Source organism: Mustela putorius, unplaced genomic scaffold (assembly GCF_011764305.1).
Source record: "Mustela putorius furo isolate JIRA1106 unplaced genomic scaffold, ASM1176430v1.1 tig00000592_pilon_pilon_pilon, whole genome shotgun sequence".
Lineage (NCBI taxonomy): Eukaryota > Metazoa > Chordata > Mammalia > Carnivora > Mustelidae > Mustela > Mustela putorius.
The window spans coordinates 7,925,951-7,946,029 of record NW_025421426.1 but is presented as its reverse complement, the minus strand read 5'-3'; the positions used below and the strand labels follow the sequence as shown (position 1 = coordinate 7,946,029).

Below are 20,079 nucleotides of genomic sequence, written 5' to 3'. Positions count from 1 at the left end.
CGGAAAACAGACCGAAGCAACCAATCGACATCTAGGGAGGAAAAATGGGCATCTTCGTGAGTTCATACATCTTCACCAAAGGCAGAAATACAGGAGGGCACATCTGTTGGCTTGAGTGCGCTATGGTTATATGGGCAGTATCGGCAAAGTCTGGGTCCGTGCCAAGAGATCCAAAGGCGTATCCCATCTGTGTTCATAGCCCCGCACAAACTCACATGTGCTAAGAAATGTCATTTTCATCATCTCTTTAATTAAAGTTGATGTAATGTTGACTCTGAGTCCCCATCCCATCAGGGTGGTTAAGAAACCACACCTTGGGTGCCTGGGTGGCTCAGTGAGTTAAAGCCTCTGCCTTCGGCTCAGGTCCTAGGGTCCTGGGATTGAGCCTCGCATCGGGATCTCTGCTCAGAGGAGAGCCTGCTTCCTCCTCTCTCTCTCTGCCTGCCTCTCTGCCTACTTGTGATCTCTGTCTGTCAAATAAGTAAATAAAATCTTTAAAAAGAAGAAGAAGAAGAAGAAATATAGAAAGAAACCCCACCTCAATTATTGGGGTCTCTTGCCCCCAGAATTATATGAGAATCTCAGGGCTCAAGTGGTCTCACAAGACACAGAGCCTCTCGTGTCCAGGACTGGGATGGTGGCTGCTCCCTTCCTCACTGTCAGTACCCACTGTGGTCAAGAAGAGTCCAGCCAGGGTCTGGACTTCTGGGTTTCTGTGCCATATGCTGGGCGTAGAAATCCTTGTTGAAAATGGGAACCTTGGAGGATGAGATACAATCCTTCAGTTGCAAGCAACAGAAACCAGTTCTGGTTGCTTAAGAAAACGGAATCTACAGAAAGGAAGCAACATGGAGAGAAAGTCATCAAACCAAAGCTAGAAAGAACAGTAGCAGAGGCCGTGCTGAGCGATCTCGGGAACCTCGAGGAAGCTGCCCCCACCGGAGAGTAAGTGTGAGATGCTAGCTCCGCTCGACTCAGTGTCCAACGCCAAGGAGACAGCAGCGCTCTGGCCTGGCTCAGGCTTGCCCTTGCTTGACAGATCCACCGAGACAGCTCAGAACGGGAAAAGAAAACCAGAGTGCTCCTATCGGGCAGGGATGGATGCTGGGCACCCAACAACAAATGCCAGCCCCAGGGCTTTTGAGACTTAGCCCGTGTTCACTAGTAGAGCTGTACTAGTTAGCCGATGTTCACTGGGAGAGCTGTACTACTTAGCCGGTGTTCATTGGTAGAGCTGTACTAGTTAGCCAGTATTCACTGGCAGGGTTTTTAAGTGCTTGTTTATGGCCAGTGTCTGTTCCAGCTTTCCCAGAAGGTGTTAAATATTTTGAACACCGTGCTCGTCTCCTTCCCTTGGTCAGCCTCCTGAGGTAGACCAGCAGCCATCCTCGCTGAGAGCCTGCCTCCCTGGGGACCTGCCACAGAGCCAGCGTCCCCACTGCTCGTGGGATGGCTCTCAGGCCAAGGGATTTGTTCTCACTTTTCCTCTAATTCTTGAAGGCCTCTCCTTCCAACACCAAGAAGACTTTACACCATCCCCTCAGCAGGATTAGGTCTTTGCAAAAGGCTAGAAGAAAATTCGTTTGCCTCAGGTTGTCTTTGTTTTTTCTGCCTCCTCTGCTCCTGAGGATTTCCTGCAGCTTCGAGTGGCAGATCTAAGGAAATCACCAAGAGCAGCACATACATTAATGCCTTTTTTTTTTCATTATTCAGTCACTTAATGTGGCTCCTGCTCTTGGTAGGGGTGGGGATAGACAGACATTTTCCGCTGAACTGAGAAGGCTGCAGGAGTGCATGGAAGTCTGGGATTGCGGGGCTCTATCGTTCTGGAAACCTCTGCTTCTGGATTCCAGAGGAAAGAACCACTGGGCAAGAACAGTTGAAAAGGTGCGAGCTGTGTTTCACTTCCGTGCTTAATGTCTGCGTGGAGGGTTTGCCCCGGTCGCACCTCCTAAGTCTTTGGCCGTGTTGCTAATGACGGAAGCCCATGAGAGAGAAGTTATGCAGAAAGTGGAAAGGAGAGAAATTCTGACTGTAGATTAGTTACAATCCCTTGACTACAGGTGCCAGAAACCAACTTGAGCTAGCTTAAGTGAAAAAGCAGAAGTTATTTTAGGGATACCGAGATTCTCGTAGAACCCCAGGGCAGGGGACAGGGGAGTGTCAGCAAGATCCTGGAACCAGGAGGTACACAGGGCAAGGAAGTGTGTTTACCCTTTCTCTCCCCACACGGCACAGCGAAGGTGCCAGAATCCCCGACCAACCATGGTATCTTTTCAGCGCAGGCGCACCCTCATTCCTGGGCTCCACCCTCCTCCAACCTCGCTCTGCCTCTGACTGAAACCAGGTCCTGGAAGTGTGTGGGGTGGTCTTTCCATCTGCCTTCCCTCTCTTCCCTGGAGACTGCCCCCCCCCATCCTTCAGAGCATGTGTCTGCCAACAGCCCCTCAAAGATGAGGAATGGCTTTCCAGGTTCCGATTTCAAGTTTCCAAGGAAAGACCTCTGACTCCGTTGGGATTAAGGGCTTTCCCTGGCCCAGACCACGGTGGGCTAAGGAGTAGGGTCGCCTGCAGAATAGCTACCAGGAACCTACCCACAGCAGATCTAGGGCAGGGGAGGGAGACAAAGGTTTTTCTGAGGGAATGTAGTACATCACTGAGTGGAATCTGCATCCAGTTTGAACATATTGACTGATTTTTTTAGTTTCTCAGTTTCACTGATCCAACTGAGTTAGTTCAAATAAATTAGGACTTAGCATACTGAAACCCAGAAGCCTTTCTTAAAAAACTTTTTCTTTTTTTTACCATGACCCTTAATAAGAACTACACTTACTACCGTGACCCAGCCCATACACACCCATAACTATAACTGGACCCAAAAAGTCATGAAATAATACTCAGCTCTTCTGATTGCTTTGAAGACCCCTGCACTAACTGACCTTTTCCTCCTACAGACCACCCTTCCCTTTACTGTTAAAAGCATGGCAAAGGGCAGTGTATAAGTACAGCCGTTCACCTCCAGAGAAGTTTCCAGGATGGCCCATTCAAGATGGCAGACTGAGTACATGACCTTGGCCTCTGCCCCCAACACCAGCTACACATACAATCAGTCAGGCCCCATGCTCTTAAACATACTGATCACCAGGAAAACCAACAATGAAAAATAAGGCCAGGATAAGGTAGAGGACAAGTGAAAGGTAATTTAAGAAACAGGAATGTAGGAAAATTCTGATTGGTTTTCTTATAAGGATCCAAAGGAGCTCTTGCATCCATAAAATAAGAAATGGAGGCTCTTGGGAAGAAAATAACTCAGAGACAAAGTAAGAGTCACTGGAAATTTTTAAAATGACAGAATCAGAAGTTTAATGGAAGGGTTGGGAGGAAATGTTTAAGAAACTTCCCAGAACACAGATCAAAAAGACAAAATTATAGAGAATATATTTTTTTGAGTATGAGTCTTATCCATCAAAAAAGTCTAATTTGACTGTTGGGAATTCCAGCAAGAGGAAACAGTGGAAAAGGTGGGAAGAAATCATTTTAAAAAATAAGATTGAAAATGCTAGGTGCTGAACAGTATGAATGCCAAAAGACCACACCTGGGTCTATCCTCATGGAACTTCAGGTCTGCAGATATAAAGATCCTAAAGTGTCCAAAAGGGGAAAAAAAGGAAAACCTACATAGGACTGAAGATCAGTGAGACATCACACTTCTCACCAGTCACACTGAGCATCAAGCTAATGGAGGAATGCTTTCCAACATCTAGAAGGCATTATTTTCCAATTGGAATTCTGTACCCAGAGGTACCACAGAGGAAAATCAAAATAGATCAGAAATGTAGGAATTCTACTTTCTAAGCACCCTTTCAGAAGAAACAGCTTAAGGATGTACTCAGGTAAAACAAAGAAGAAAAGCAAGAGAGAGGGGAACTAGATGGTTCAGTTGGTTAAGCATCCAACCCTTGGTTTCGGCTCAGGTCATGATCTTGTGTGCCTGGAATCGAGCCCCAAGATGGGCTCTATACAGATGGTTCAGTTGGTTAAGCATCCAACCCTTGGTTTCAGCTCAGGTCATGATCTCGTGTGCCTGGGATCGAGCCCCAAGATGGGCTCTATACTCAGCGCGGTTTGCTTGTCCCTCTCCCTCCTGTTCTGCTCCTCCCCACTTGCACTCCTTCCCCCCTCACGCCTGTGCTCCCTTGCTCTCTCTCAAATAAATAAAATCTTTTTTAAAAAAAAAGAAAGAAAGATAAGACTAAGAGAGAGCCTTAGGATCCAGGAAATAGAGGATCTCATCTGGAAATGCAGTAAAAAGTAAAAGGACATCTCAAGATGCTACGAGCTCTGCAGCAAGCCTGAAGATGATCCAGTCTACACTGGAACATTCTGTCACTGAGGAGGAACATCTTTGATATGGAGGGTGTGACCAAATTAAAGATTCTAATAAAGCCACATCCTTGGAAACAAGAAAAGAATTAAATCAATTAATAAACTCCTGCAAAAACAAAATGTTATTCCAGACAGGCATGGCTCCTATGTGAACAAACCAGGATATGGCATGATTTTAATTGAGAAGGAGCACTGAAAGTGACTCGGGGGTTAGGACACTGGACACTCAGAGAAGGAAGCAAAATCCCAGCAGTTTCCTTGCCTCTGCAGTGAAACATAATCACAAGATGTGGGTGATCATTACTGGTCACTAACTTTGAAAGCCAACATCTAGACTGAGCACAGAAGATTGAAGTACAGCCCTGGAAGGAAATGTGGTCTGTCCACTTTGGTGGAGGGAAAGGAAGGCTAACGCTGCTCAGATGAGAGTGAGGAGGAGGTTGCGGAGGGGCTGGGGACACCAACAGCCAGAGTCTTCCATGGCGGACTCACTGTTTCAGCTGGGGAGAGTGTCCAGAGTGGATGGTCTCAGAACTAGCGGGGCTCACTTATGGGAAAAATGTAAAGTCCTAGAGAAATGAGCTAAACTCTCATCTTTTGCATTGCTCAGTCAAAAACTATTATCTAAAGTTGGCAAACTGGTAAGCAAAAAAAGGCACAAATATGTTACAGAGGTAAACACCAGAATTACTAAAAAACAGGAGTATTGAGAAGTAGTTGGGCTTACGGTGAGCCGTGAATGCAAAAAGGTAGTGCTTCATTCTTTCAAATGAGTTATATGATTTTTATTGTTGTTTTTGGCCTGAGCTCCTCCATTTTTGAGCTTTTATGTGGAAGGCAAGAACAGGCTTCTTGGTTCTGGCATCTCTGGGTTGATAGGAGCCCAAAATTGGCCATCAGAATACACTTTACATGGCTAAGGTTGGATGGGGACCCAGTGACACATCAGTGAGTCACATGTTTTATAACTTAAAGATAATGTTTTTCAAGATTTCTTTCTCCTCCCGGGGAATTAATTTCTGCAGACATTAAGTCAGAAGCAAGCGAGTCCATTTGTCTCCAGTCTCTTCCTTTCTTTCATCACAGCGTGTGTTCGTGTGGGATTTGGATGAGACGATAATTATTTTTCACTCCTTACTCACCGGGACTTTCGCGTCCAGATATGGGAAGGTAAGAATCCATTTTGTCTCTTCTCTCTCTCTGTCTCTTTTTTGTTGTTGTTTTCTGGGGTTTTTTTTTTTTTTTTTCAACATGACGGTCTGTCCAGCTGGTTTGTCCTGGGAATTGTGGGGGCAGTTTATGAGGCGGCTTCTCCAACAAAAGCTCCCCTCTAGGTCAGTCTGGGTTTGAGTGCTCCTATGGAATGTTCCCTCACCATGTGAAAATTTAATTAGATTCCCCTTCTGTCGTCCCCCAAGCCTTCCTTCCAACACATGAAGTGTTCACTGTTCACTTGATGGGATATAAGTTCAGTCTTCGGCTGTCTCCCTCCTAAGAGCATGAGGATCCATGGCAGCCAAAAACAGTAATCTTAGCTTAAAAAACGAAGTAAAGTATTTTTCTAGTTCCCTGTTGTTTATCTTAGTGTCTCCGGCAGATGAATTCCATTTTCCTTCCGTTTTTCTGAGACGAGGGGGAGGCATCTTGTCTGTTCCAGAGTGGACCTCTACAACAGCTTTGCAAACGTATCGTGGACAAAGTATGACAGGGAACCCTGCAGTTAGGATTTGGGGCAAATGTTATCGGCTGAGCGGTGGTGAATGGAAGAATCATTGAAACCACCTTCATAATGCAAAAGTGAACCCAGCTGCTCACACCCACAGCCTGCCGGTTCTCTGCATTCTCCCCACTGGCTTCCCAGCAAACCACATGTGGGGGCCGTCTCTTTGGGGAGACAGGTGGGGGTGGCGAGGCAGAGCTTTAGAGAACAGGCAAGCTGTCATCTCTGAGGCGAGCGACCTGTTGGCAGCTGCTTCCACGCATGGGTAGGAACCATGAGACCCACCAGCGCCTGGAAAATATTTCTGTTTCTGTTTAGAGACCAGAAATATGATTTGACATCACCTCATGGCTTTTCCAGCTGCTCGTGTTTTTTATGGGGGTTATAACAAGCTGGATGTGTAATTAGCAAGATAGATTTATCATCTGCCATTATGTTGTAGAGAATATAAAAATGGTGTCGGTGGTGCAGAAATCTCTTGCCACGTAGGGACACCGTTAATATGTCTAGCAGTGCCTGCGGGAAATCCGGCGTGCAATCTTGGACGGAGCACAGCTTTGGTAAAGGATAGCAGAGTCCAGAGCTGCGAAAAAGACCAGAGTGGACTTGGCAGGCATTGCAAAAAGTGGGGCCATCCCAAAGGGGCTGCAGTAGCGAGTTACCTGCTAGTCTGGGTGTCAGGGCTTTTCTAACCACCCCGGTAAAGCCCCCACCCCCTAAAAAGCATACCTTCCCCCTTCTTACCTTTAGAAGTAGCCCACTCTGAGGTCCTACAGCTGCGTGCAACAGCTGGGCTCTCAGGGATTGTGTAAGGCTGTGTTATCTCAGGGATGGTCTTTGTGTCTGTGTCACCACCATTCCTGAAACCGAACTTTGAGCATCCTCAAGACAGGGACAAAGCCCAGAGAGCCTTTCTGAGCCCACACCAGGTGATCCTCTCTCCAACCCTAACCCAATCAGCTCCACCGCCCGCTGCGGACCTTGCCCTTTACAGCTGCCTACAGAGGGCTCGTCCCACAGCCCAGGCCCAGGGGAGTCATGTCACTTCCCTGCTGGAAAATGGTCACTGGCTTCCCCGTGGACAAACGCTAATCCCAGCCTCCCAAGGCCCTTCATGGGCTAACTCCTGCCCCCCTCTGCAGCCCCGTTTCCCGCTACTCATCCTAAATTACTTTCTGTCCTCAAAGCTGGCCTCATTCTCTCGCATCTCTGTTGGGTTTCTCCCAGGACGCACCAGGTGTAGAGTGGGAAAGTGAGACGGGGGAGGGGAGGTGGCCAATACACGTTGCACAAAGAGTTAACCACTGCAGGTCCCTGGGGCCTGGGGGAGATTCTGTAGGACACACCTCTGAGCGGACCACCAACCAGTGAGGTTGCTGGGATATCTATTCCATCATAGGCTGAGGGCTTCTGCTGGATTGTTACCTCCCTGCACGTCTGGCCTGCCCCAAGAATGCCACAGAGCACAGCACTCACAACCGAAAGCCTCTGTGTGTACAGAAACGGACACAGCTGAGGGGATATGGGAAACAGGCACACCGGAAGCCTCTGCTGTAATCTAGAATGTTCTAGCATGTTCTTTTACTAGATGAAATCTTACTTTCAGTTCCCATTTTAAATGTAGCTTCCTGGGGCGCCTGGGTGGCTCAGTGGGTTAAGCCGCTGCCTTCGGTTCAGGTCATGATCTCAGGGTCCTGGGATCAAGCCCCACATCGGGCTTTCTGCTCAGCAGATAGCCTGCTTCCCTTCCTCTCTCTCTGCCCGCCTCTCTGCCTACTTGTGATCTCTCACTGTCAAATAAATAAATAAAATATTTTAAAAAATAAATAAATGTAGCTTCCTTCGAGAGTACTTAGCTAACCACTCCCCCTTTATCTAAATTGCAACTCTCGCTATTACTGTGTTTTTCATCTCTATTATGCACTCACCGTCAATCTCCCTTCTAGGCTATACGTACCATGAGGGCAGGGGCTGTGAACACTTTTTTACCTACCCAGCCAAACGGTGCCTGGGCCAGAATTGCTCAATAAATATTTGTTGCATGAGTAAGTCAGGACGATCCGCTGGAATGAAAGCTACATGATGACAGGCACATTTTTTGCCCTGTTTTGTTCATTGCTTTATTCCCAGTGCATAGAACAGTACCCCCCACTTAGAAGGCTTCAAATAAATATTTGTTGAAGGAAGGAAGGAAGGGAAATAGTATCAAAACAAAAAATGCCTAGCTGGTGGCCAACGACCAAATTCAGCCTGCAGACATTTTTGTTTGGCCCCTAGAGTGTTTGAAAAAATGTGAATTTGTCGCCAACATTTAAAAATCAGGAGATTGCAGAGACCAAAACAATCCAGATCTCTAGCTCTTCTTGAAAAATTAGAAAATCTGGCAATCCTACATTCTCATGTGGCAGCAATCAACGGGAGCTGAGTAGTGACTGGCCTCAGCGGTGGGGGGGGGTCCACTCTGCAGCCCAACCACAGCCCCCACTTGGCCTGTTTAACCCACTTATGGGAGCATCCTGGCCCCACTGGCATGTGAGTTCCAACTGTCCTGGAATTTCAGAACCATAGAAGGTCACAGTTGGAAGGACCTAGGAGATCACCCTGCCCAGATAGTCTCCATAGTACAGAAGGAGAAACTGAGGCCCAGAGAGAGTGAGATCACCCAGGAGAGAATAAGAGTCATATTTCAGGCTCGCTTGCCTCCCCGGGAGCCCCCAGCAGGCCCAGGGAAAACTGAGATGAGAATCCCTGGAGCATCCAAGTCCCCTGTGCCATATTCACTCTAGTTCTAGAACTCACCACTCCCTCCTCCAGCTCTCCCCTAGGCGAGGAATGAGGTGGGTTTTTTCTTTTTTAATTTGCAAAAGCCAAGCACCCCAAGAGAGACCCAAAATAACCATGGCTTATACAAGACCATTTATTTCTTGCTCATAACAGTGCAGGTGTCTGCAGCTCAAGCTGGTAGGGCTGCTACACAGCACAAGGCACCGAGGCCCTACTTGTCCTCTGCCATCCCAGAACATCACCCTCGCTGGCAAGACAAAACCTAGCTCGCCCCCATGTGTATGTTCCAGTCAGTGGGAAGGGGGAACAGGAAAAAGAGAATTAACCCCTCTTTATTTTACTTTATTTTTATTTGTCCCCTGTTCTGTTAAGGGCCAGACTCAGAATCTGTATATAGCATTTCTGTTCACATCCCATTGGCTGAAACTTGATCATGTGGCTGCATGTAGCTGCAAGGGAGTCGGGGAAATGTAGTCCAGTCACATGCCCCTCTGGCATTCAGGAATTCTATTATTCTGGAGGGAAACAGAAAAAGTGGATATCCAAGGACAGCTAGTGTTTCCTAGCACAAAGTACCATCTACATCTAATAAAGGGAAGAACAATGAAAGAGGAAAATGTTGAGGAAAAAGATCCCAGAGGGCAATCATATTTGTAGGTCTAAAGCTCCAAAGAGAAATCTTGGCTACAGCAATAAACTTGGAAGTCAGAGAAGTATCGAGAACCCAGAAGAATAAGAGTGTGGCTCCCATTTTGCAGACAGAGTAACTGAGGCACAGGGAGGTGATATAGTCAGGGTATTCATTTTGTTTTGTTTTATTTTATTTTATTTTATTTTATTTATTTGACAGACAGAGATCACAAGTAGGCAGAGAGGCAGGCGGGGGAGTGGGGAAGGCAGGCTCCCTGCTGAGCAGAGATCCTCGTGCGGGTCTCAATCCCAGGACCCTGGGATCATGACCTGAGCCGAAGGCAGAGGCTTTAACCCCCTGAGCCACCCAGGAGCCCCTTTTGTTTTATTTTATTGTGTTATGTTAGTCACCATATAGTACATCATTATTTTTTGATTTAGTGTTCCATGATTCATTGTTTGCATATAATACCAGTGCTCCATGCAATACATGCCCTCCTTAGAACTAAAATACATGGCCTTGACTTTTGGCCCACAGCTCTTTCTCTTTGCGCTTTTCCTAGAAACTATAGCTATGTGAAGCTCATTATTAATAGCTGGTATCAAGCAGAAGTCAATTTGAAGCATGGAGTATTTAAGCTATAAAGATATTTATTGGATCACAGTAATTGAACAACTCAGAGGTATCTGAAGTCAGGTTGGGCTAGATCCAGGAGCACTAGCAGTGTTCTCAGGGCTTGGTCTTTCTGTATCCCTCAGCTGACTTTCTTCATATAGCAACTCCCTGTCAGCAATCCCAACTGAAAAAGAAAACCTACTTCCTGGAATTCAAGCACAGATCCCAGGCTTGAATCTCATTGCCCAAACCTCTGTGGCTCTGATTTGCCATGCTAGATCAGGAGCCAATGCTCAGAGAGAGTAAAGGAACAGGTCAGCTCCTCCCAACTAAATGCACAGAATGGGGGAGGAATGTTTCCCAAAGGAAACTGAAATTCTCTTTCTAGAAGAGGGTGAGGACCATGGAGGTCCAGAATGGGTTCTGAAGGGCAAGACACCCTATACATCCACGCCAAGGCCCCATGGCTCTTTGCTTGTGGCCACTGCATTGAGCACTGCATAGAAAGCAGAAATCATACCAACTGTGGTCCCAGCCAAAGGGGTAACTTGCTGTTTACTTAGGGAAATAAGACCAACAGAGCTAAAATGATTAAGGAATGATTCAAAACAGAGTGTTTGAGTTTTCAAACAGAAACTGGGCTCTCTTCCTGTTCCCAATCAGAGGCATGTGCTGCTCGAGGCTGTCATCTCTCCACTTCCTTTCCATCTCTTCCTACCCAGTGCTCAGAGCCAGAGCATCCCCCTTTGGTAGCTGTACCTCCCTCATCTTGTGGATCCATTAGAAATCCCCGGGAGAGCTGGAGCTGCCAGCAGCCACCGCCTCTTCCCTAACCTCTCCTCCTCCCACCTCACTCCCAGCAGTCCCTGAACTCCATTTTTTCCATCCTGGATCAGGCAAATGCAAGGTGGTCAGGAGTCTTTCTTTCCCTGTGGCCGGGAAAGGACTCTAAGAGGGATTCATCAGCAGTGCCCCCGCCCCGGGGTTCACAGTAGGTCCGCCTTGACTCCTCCCCTTGTGCCTTGCCTTCCAGGCAGCTCAGCACCGATTGGAAACTCAACTCCGGGACCAGTGGTGTGTGTCTTTTTAATAACAGCTTCTGGAGATAGAATCCATGTGCTCTACCTGGACATTTCAATCTGTACAAATCACTGGTTTTTAGGATCTTTAGAGTCGTGCAACATCACCACTGTCTAATTTTAGAATATTTGTCATCACCCCAAAAAGAAACTCCGTGTCCCTCAGCGGTCACCCCCTGTTTCCCCCAGTCCCTGGTCACTACTAATCTACATTTGGTCTCTATAGATTTGCCTTTTCTAGACAGTTTTTATAAAATTCGACAGTACGTGGTCTTTTGTGACCAGGTCTTTCACTTAGCATCCTGTTTTCAAGATCCATCCATGCCATAGTGGGTACCAGGACTCTATCCCTTCTCATCGCTGTGTGATTCTCCCTTGTACGGACTGTACTGCGTTTTGTCTGCCCCTTCATGAGTTGAGGGACAGCTGGGTTTGGGGCTTTTATGAAAAATGCTGCTGCAAGCACCTGAGGACAAGCTTTTGCAAGGACATATGTCCTCAGTTCTCTTAGGTATATACCCGGGAGTGGAATTGCTGGGTCCTCTAGGAATTCTAGGCTTAATATTTTGACCAACTGCTGGACTGTTTTTCAGAGTTGTTGCCCCATGTTATGATCCTCTAAGCAGTGTTTAAGGTTCCAATTTCCCCACCTCCTCGCCAACACTTGTGCATGTCTTTTCAGTTATAGTTCTCCTGATCCGTGTGCAGTGGGATCTCCCGGTAGTTTTGATTCATAAGGCCTTAATGGCTAATTACGTTGACCAATGATGTTTTCCTGTGCTTATTCGCCATTGTAGTCTCCTCTTTAGAGAAATAACTATTCAAATCCTTTGCCCACTTCTCAATTGGTTTATGACTTTTTCTTATTGGCTTTAAGAGATTTTTATATATTCTGGATATATATATGTGTATATGTATCCAGTTTTTCATATATTCTAGATATATACATATATTTTAGAGATGTACAATTTACAAATATATATAAATATATGATTATATATGATATGTATAATTATATGATGTGTATATATATACATATATACACATACATGATTTGCTACATTTTGCAACAGTAGATATGTGATTTGCAGATATGTTTTCCCCATTCAGTGGGTTGTCTTTTCGCTTTGTGGATGGTGTTCTTAGAAGTATTTTAGGTATTTCAGGGGAGAGAGACTGAAATTAAATTTAAAAAGAGGCCTCATGGAGAAGCTGAATGTTGAATAAAGATTTAAAGGGGGGTGCCGGGTGGCTCAGTCAGTTCAACGTCTACCTTCAGCTCAGGTCATGATCTCAGGGCCCTGGGATTGAGCTCCCCATCAGGCTCCCTGCTCCGCAGAGAGTCTGCTTCTTCCTCTCCCTCTGCCCCTCCCGACCAATCATGCTCTCTCTCTCCCAAATAAATGAACAAAATCTTTAAAAAAAAAAAAAAAAAGACTTAAAGGAAGTAAAGGAACAGTTCGATATCTGGTGGAAGAGCAGAGGGAACAGCAAGTGCAAAGGCCCTGAGGCAGAAGTTTGCCTCAGGGTGAGTTTTAGGGACAACGAGGAAGTTGGAGCAGAGCAAGCAAGGATGAGAGTAATAACACACCAGGCTTTTTCTATGAAGTGGGAGCCATGGAGGCTGAGAGTAGAAGAAGGGCAGGATCTGAATTCTATTTCTAAAGAATCCCTCTGGCTGCTCTCCTGGAGAGTAGAGCACAGGGGAGCAAGGGCGGAAGCAGGGAGACCAGTGAGCAGGCTACAGCAACAGTTCAGCTGAGAGACGATGGTTGTGTAGACCAGGGTGGGAGCGGGGGAGCAGTGAGAAGTGTGGCAACCTGGGTACATTTTGGAGGAGGAACCGACCACAGATGAAGAACGCAACACGATTCCTCATTCTCCTGCACTGGGCTACAGAGATGTCCTATTTTCTGTCTAGGCTCTTCCTCTGAAGAGACCTCACCTTATTCATCCCCTATTGCCAACTAGCAAATTCCTCTTGAACAAATTCTCCTATTTTTTGCACAGTGCACTCTGTGCCAAGTACTCTGCTGTGAGCACTGTTATTTAAGTTGGACCTCACATGCAGACGCTGAGTTATTCATACTCTTTGTGCACGCAAAGCCCATCTCTTGTTTCACGGGGGCACGACGTGTGTTTCCCTTTAGGCCCATTTGGATATTCCTCCTTCTCTCCCCATGTTTCAGTGTGGTGGATTCTGTGTGTCTTCCTGTGACATACGTACTGGGATTTTTCGCGTACATTTCTGTCACATCTGTAAACAGCGCTGTTTAAATACCCCATGTTTCTCACTTCTTTCCTTCTGCTCTGTGGTTTTGGATCCTTCCGCGTCACCATACAGCCAACAGCAGTGTTCTGACTCAGTGGCTCTCAACTGGAGGTGACCTGGCCCCCAAGGGACATTTGGCAATGCCCCGGCCATTTTGGGTTTTCACAGCTTAGAGGGGTGCTCCTGGTATCCAGTGACTGGAGGCCAGGGATGCTGGGGAAACATCCTGCAATGCACAGGCAGCCCCCCGCACCACAGAGATTGATCTGACCCCAAACATCCATAGAACTGCCGTTGAGAAACCCTGCCCCTAAGATTCCACGTTAACCTTCTCTGCCTTCCGCACGAGGAGATCACCCAGGCTGCCCAACCTACCCACCCGCATAGACCACACTGTGACAGGCAACCCTCAGGGACTCTCGAGTTTTTTTGCATGTTCTATCCCACTGAATCTCCACCACAAGCCTGTAAGGCATGACTGCTCCTCTTACAACCATTTCTGGAGAAACTGATGCTCAGAGAGGTGGGGGGGAGTCAGCCGTTGTTGCCCAGCTTGGACGGGATGAAAGCCAGGGTGCAGCCCACTGCTCCCAGCCACGCATGGGAGCAGCATCCCCGGCGATCCATGTGCATGTTCTCAGGGTAAAAAGGAAAAGCCGCTGGGGTGAACTCTTCTACATGACCGTGAACTCCAAGGACGGACGGACTGGATCTGATGTGTTCATAGCTTCATCCCCTGGCACCCAGCAGTGCCCGGTACATCTGCTTGACAAATATTTGTTGAATAAACAAACAAACAAATAGCTTGCGGGCAGGGAGTTTTAAGTGCGAGCGATTGCAAGCACTGCAGAAGTGAGAGTCCAGGGCGTCTGCCCTCGAGGGAGCAGATGTCCGCACACATGACAAGACAGGGGCTTGTCAGCATCTCTCTGGGGCCAAGACGCTAGGTGCCAGCCTGGTCTGGCCTCACCCAGAGCTTGGCCCACAGCAAGGGCTCAGCGAAGGCTGTGGAGTATTGTGCAAGGAGCCCATCTAGGCAGGCTAGCGGCCAGGGACATTTTGCAGGTGGGGGACCTGGGCTGGAGCCAGGTGACCCTTCATGCCTGCCTGAGCAGAGTCCTATCCAGAATTTCTGTCCACGTGGTGCCTTTAGGGGGCCATGCCTTGCTGAATCTGAAAAGATTCAAGGTTTCAAACCGATAACGCAGGGCCAAATGTGGCCTAAAGACAGGTTTAGTCTGGCCCCCTGGCATTTCTTGAAGCTCTCAAGTCATTGCTGGTATTTTCTTATATCTCTTTTTAAAAAAAAAATTTATTTATTTTCTTATTTGATGAAGAGAGAGAGAGACCATGAGCAGGGGGAGAAGCAAGGGGAGAGGGAGAATTAGGCTCCCCACTGAGCAGAGAGCCCGATGCAGGGTTTGATCCCAGGACCCTAGGATTATGACCTGAGCCAAAGGCAGATGCTTAACCAGCTGAGCCACCCAGGCACCCTATATCTCCTTTTTTTTTTTTTTTTTTTTTTTTTTTTTTTTTTTTTTGAGAGAGAGAGAGAGAGAGCACACTTGTATGGGGAGGGGACAGAGGGAGAGGGTGAGAAAGAATCCTAAGCGGGCTCCATGCCCAGCACAGGGCCCAACACAGGGCCAATCCCATGACCCTGAGATCATGATCTGAGCCAAAACTGAGAGTCCAGTGCTTAATCAACAGCCACCTGTGCGCCTTGGCAGTATTTTTAAATCTGGATACTTTACATAAAAATCTGGATGTCTCACTTCTCTTGAAAACTGGGGAGGTCTGGCAACAGCAAGCCTGCGTTTTCAAAGAGCGGGGACCTCTGGCAGGATACATGCCCTCAGGTGCCCCTCAGCCCCGTGGGCAGTGGACTGTGGAGCTCTTCCCCTCCTTTGTCCCAGCAGACTCTTACCTCTGTGACCCACCAATGCCAGGTTATTCCCGGAGTGTGTAGGATGTGTGGGGGCAGAGATTACTGGCTCCTGGTTCCCTCCAGGGGCCTTGAAGCTCTGTCAGTTCATTCTAAACTGTGCTTTAGCATCCTCTCAGAAGCGCAGGCCGTCTCCTTCCTCGGGAGCATCTGTCTAGCCACGCTGTCGTGGCGGGGGGATCTGTTCACTCAGAGTACGTAATCCCCTGCCACCTGCCCCAGCTCCGCCTCCTCCAGCAGCTGGAAGGGAAGCAGGGCTCCCCACCCAGTGTCCGCACCCAGGGCTCTCCGCCCTTCCTGACGAGGTCTAAACCCCCTCCCGACGGCTCAGAGCCCCACGGAGCTCGTCACAGCGCCTACTGCTGTGGTTGCTCTCTTGCTGGGATTACCTGGCGATAGAGTCACTTCACCGTCATCATCATGAGGTGGCGAGGACAGACTTTTCGTTCCAGTGACACTGTGCACGCCCCGCCCGGTCCCCGTAGCCCTCCCCATTCCTGTGGGCACGATAGCTTCCCTCTGTCAGGACCCGTGACACTCTGGGGGGTTCTTCACAGTCTCCCAGACGTCCCCAGTTACACACAGCCGTGACCCACTCACTGTCCCACGCGGGTGTTGACTTCCTTCCCCGGCCCCCACTTCTCTACTGTGCCACCCATGCTTCTAGGGTCTCTTCCCAGCTAAACTGCTCACACCAGCATCCCGGGATCAGGAGCTGCTTCCGAGGAGACAAAGATTCCAAGGAGGTCCGAGTGTTCAGACTTCCTCCTGATTTCAGGAATGGGAAGTCCCCATCCGCAGAACCCTGTTGTCCCCTAAGCCCTCCCAGCAACGTGAAGTGTGGCCCGGGGCCCCGCCATCAGCAGGAAGCTGTTAGAAATGCAGAGTCTCGGGTTCCAGATGTGCTGAACCAGAATGGACATTTAAACTTGACTCACAGGTAATTCCTTCACACATTAGTCTGTGCCGCAAGACATAAGCCATGAACTCACTTAGTGACAACTTTTCTCAAAGATCCGGCCCGCCCACCAGCGTCTTTGTGCGTCTGGAAGAGGCTGGGTAGAGCGAGGCGAGGCTGGCCAGATCTGGGCTCTAGGCCCATAGCCTCCCCCCAACCACAGCTCTTCTGCCCCTTCCGACCAGCCACAGCCCTCCCCCACTCCTCAGAGGGTGTCATTACGTGATTCCGGCTCGGATTCCGGAATCCAATACCCAGCGCGGTGCCATCAGGATTCAATCAGATCCAGTCGGCGATACATGGCTGAGCCTGTCCGTTACCGCTTTACAGACTGAGAAGAAATAAAAAACCCCGGTTTTATGACCCAGCAGTTAAAAACTATTTGTAGAAGTTGCTACGGTTCAAATCAAAAGTGCCCTCCCTGGAGGACTATTAGTTAATTCAGAGGCCCGCGGATTCTTTCCTTCTCTTTCTTTTTACCCCGTCTACCTTGAGATGCAGCTCTAATTCGCTTCTGCCGCTCAGACATCCAGCGCTTTCCATCCTTTGACAAACATAAGCCAAAGTGCTTAAGGACATCTGTTTATTTTATTTCTTTAATGAGAAAACCTTCCAATTTCTCCCGGCTCAGCTGTGTTTATTGACTCTGTGTTAGCCATGTGAGGCTAGCACCTTGGAAGTTTAAAGTCCTGGCGGGGCCCTCGCAGCGGCCTCCAGCTCTGAAAGGCAGTCAGCCCTGCCCAAGGAAAACAGAGTCCTTGGAACTCTATAAAATAAGATTTTCAAAATAAATACTGCCTAATTCACTCGGTAGATGTGGATTAAGTCAAGATGAATACAATTTGGAAAGGATTTTCTGAGGAAGTCGGAGATTTCTTTCCCCCACTGGGGGTTAAACCTTGTATTTAAATCTTTGTTTTTCCCCCTCCAGCTCTCTTTTCAGTTAAGTGAAAGGTATTTAGTCTTTGTGGCTAATAAAGAAATGAGGGCTTAGATTGGCCTTGGAGAGAGCAGTGATTATTTTCTTTGTGGGACCGGGGATGGCGACTTTGCGGGCAGCTCCACTCCATCCATTAGGGCCAGAAGCAAGCAAGCGTCTGTGGTTGTCATTCTGGCGGGGGGTGGGTGAAGAAGAGGTTGGAAACACTTGGAAGGATGTCCTAGAGGTGAATGACAGTTGGAGGGGCTGTGGGCAGGGGGTAGTACCCTTTATAGAGTTAATCCCCTATAATAGCGCTTCCTTGAGCAAGTGGGTCTCCATGCCAAGTGCCTCTGCTTATGTATTTTAGGGCATTAAAGGATTATTTCCAACATAAAATATATTTTAGAGATGGTTTGGGGTTGTCAGAAAAGTGCTCATTAGCAGGGACTTTCTTTGAAGCCCTGTGCTCTCTGCTGCTCGGAGAGGGGAACCATTTCCTTGTAGAATCAACTTAGGTTGCGGCTTTTCAAGCTGGTTAAGACCCCTGATTTTCCGCCCACAAATTTAGCAGATGCCGACCGCTTCCCAAGACTTCTTTCGCCAACTTTTTGTTTTGTTTTGTTGTTCCCTTCTTTAGTTCTACCTTTCCGTGAATGCTGAAGGGGAACTGGAAAAAAAAAAAAAAAAAGTAATAATAATAAGGGGGATTTAAATCTATGCAAAACCTGCAACAGATTGTTGGTTGGGCTCAAGTGAGAAGCTCTTTGTCTTCTGTAAATATAGGGGTTGGTGCTCACAATGATAAGGCATGAAAAAAAATCCCAGGCACCCTGCGAACTTAAATAATGGGAACAATTTTCCCTTATGCTTAACTAGCAGGTTGAGAAGCAGCCTTCCCCCTCGCCTCACCTGCACTTTTTATGGTACTTATTTTCCAACAATAGGGCTCTTGAGCTGTTCTAAGATCGCTGGAGTTGCTGTGAGCTTCTGGGGATGAGGGTGTCACTCGGTGAATGGCAGGAAGGTGTCAGCGCGGTTGTGTTGGGGGTTGACTTTGACGGGGAATTAGGAGGCTCCCCCCACCCTGCCTGTTCCCCCACTTCCTCTGTGAATGAGTAAACTTATAGGTCCTTCTGATGGCCAAGGCGGAATGCTCTGACCCAAGTCCCCCCACGCGACCTAGTTCAAAGTAGAAATATGCAGTTGTAGAATTTCTTTGGAAATGTCCATCAACGGATGAATGGATAAACACATCTTGGGATGTTTGTTCATACAATAAAATGTTTTTCAGCTATAAAAATGCATGGTGTGCTGATCTGTGCTACGACACGGACAGACCCTAAAAACGTTGCACTACGTGTAAGAAGCCCAATGCAAACATCGTGTGTCGTGTGGTTCCATTTCTACAAAACATCCAGAATCTGTAAATCCAAACTGACAGAACACAGACAGGCGGTTACCAGGGCCTGGGGGGAATGGACGGACAGGGAGCCTTGTGGGTATGGGGTTTTCTTTTGAGCTGATGAAAATATGTAGGAACGAGAGAGGGGTTTGCTCATCTGTAAAATCGGAATAATATTCCTGCCCCCCAGACCTCAAAAGACCATTTGAGAAGTTGGTTTTGTTTTTTGTTTTTTGTGTTTTTAATAATTTCTTCATCAGGTTTTGGGGTCAAGGTAACACTGACCTTATAAAATGAGTTGGGAGGCATCATCTTCTGTTTTCTGGAAGAAACTATGGAGAATTGGTGCTAATTTTTCTTGAACTGTTTGGTAGAATTCTCCAGTGAAACCATGTGGACCTGAGATTCTGTTCTTCAGGAGGTTTTTAACCGTGACTTCGATCCCTTTAATGCTTGCTGCTAGTTCACCCTGGGCGAGTTTTGGGAGTTTGTGGTTTTCGAGGAATTGGTTCATTTCGTTCGTTGTCAAATTTATGTGTGTAAAAGCTTAAAAAAAATTTTACTTTTATGGTGACTTTCAGTTTGTAGCATCTAACCATACCCAAGAGCCTTCAAGTATAGGGATAAAATCCCTCCCCCCGTGTACCTGATACTGGGTCATGAGTCATCCCCTTGGTCCTCAAGACAAACCCACAAAGGCAGAGGGGGTGATCCCCATTCTACCCAGAAGGACACTGCCCCAGACAGCCAAGTTAGTAAGTGTCAGAGAAGCAGTCAGACCCAAAAGCTCCAAAGGCCATTCTGAGTGGCAAGGCCACCAGAGCACACAACAGCCAATCACAAGGCGCCCACTTCTCGGATCAGCGTTCAGACCTTCACTCCAACCCAGTTCTTCCCTATTCTAGACATCATGCTGGGGAAGGTAAGGGGTCCACGGGCCACAAGTGACTCTCAACGATATTTTTTGTTGCATTTTTTAAATTAGTTGCCAGTATTTAAAATTGGGAGATTTCACGGGGTCCCTGGGTGACTCTGTTGATCGAGCCTCCAAATATTGGTTTGGGCTCAGGTTGTGAGATCAAACCCCACGCTCAGCAGGGAATCTGCTTGAGATTCTCTCTCCCTCCCTCTGCCCCTCCCCCTGCTCATGTGTGCACCTGCACACTCTCTCCCTCAAGTAAATAAATAAATCTTTTAAAAAAATAAAATTGGGAGAGTTCACATAAAAATTCAGATTTCTGGGTTCTCTTTAAAAAAATCAGAAGGTCTGGCCATGAGGCACCCACAGTCCCCAATGGCATCACTTGGCTAGAGCTGCCCCACTCAGTGGGGCCGGTGGGCTCCAGGTTGCTACAGTCCCCACTA

The 20,079-nt window shown here is 47.6% G+C and overlaps 1 protein-coding gene across 2 annotated transcripts in view; it reads left to right on the top strand.

Annotated features, from left to right (window-relative positions):
* Positions 1 to 20,079, top strand: part of EYA2 (EYA transcriptional coactivator and phosphatase 2) — a 273,313-nt gene that overhangs the window by 182,156 nt on the left and 71,078 nt on the right. For both annotated transcript variants that reach the window (XM_045082132.1, XM_013053222.2), the window contains one exon: positions 5,473 to 5,556. In XM_045082132.1, coding sequence (XP_044938067.1) covers positions 5,473 to 5,556 — 84 coding nt within the window. The remainder of the gene's footprint in view (positions 1 to 5,472; positions 5,557 to 20,079) is intronic.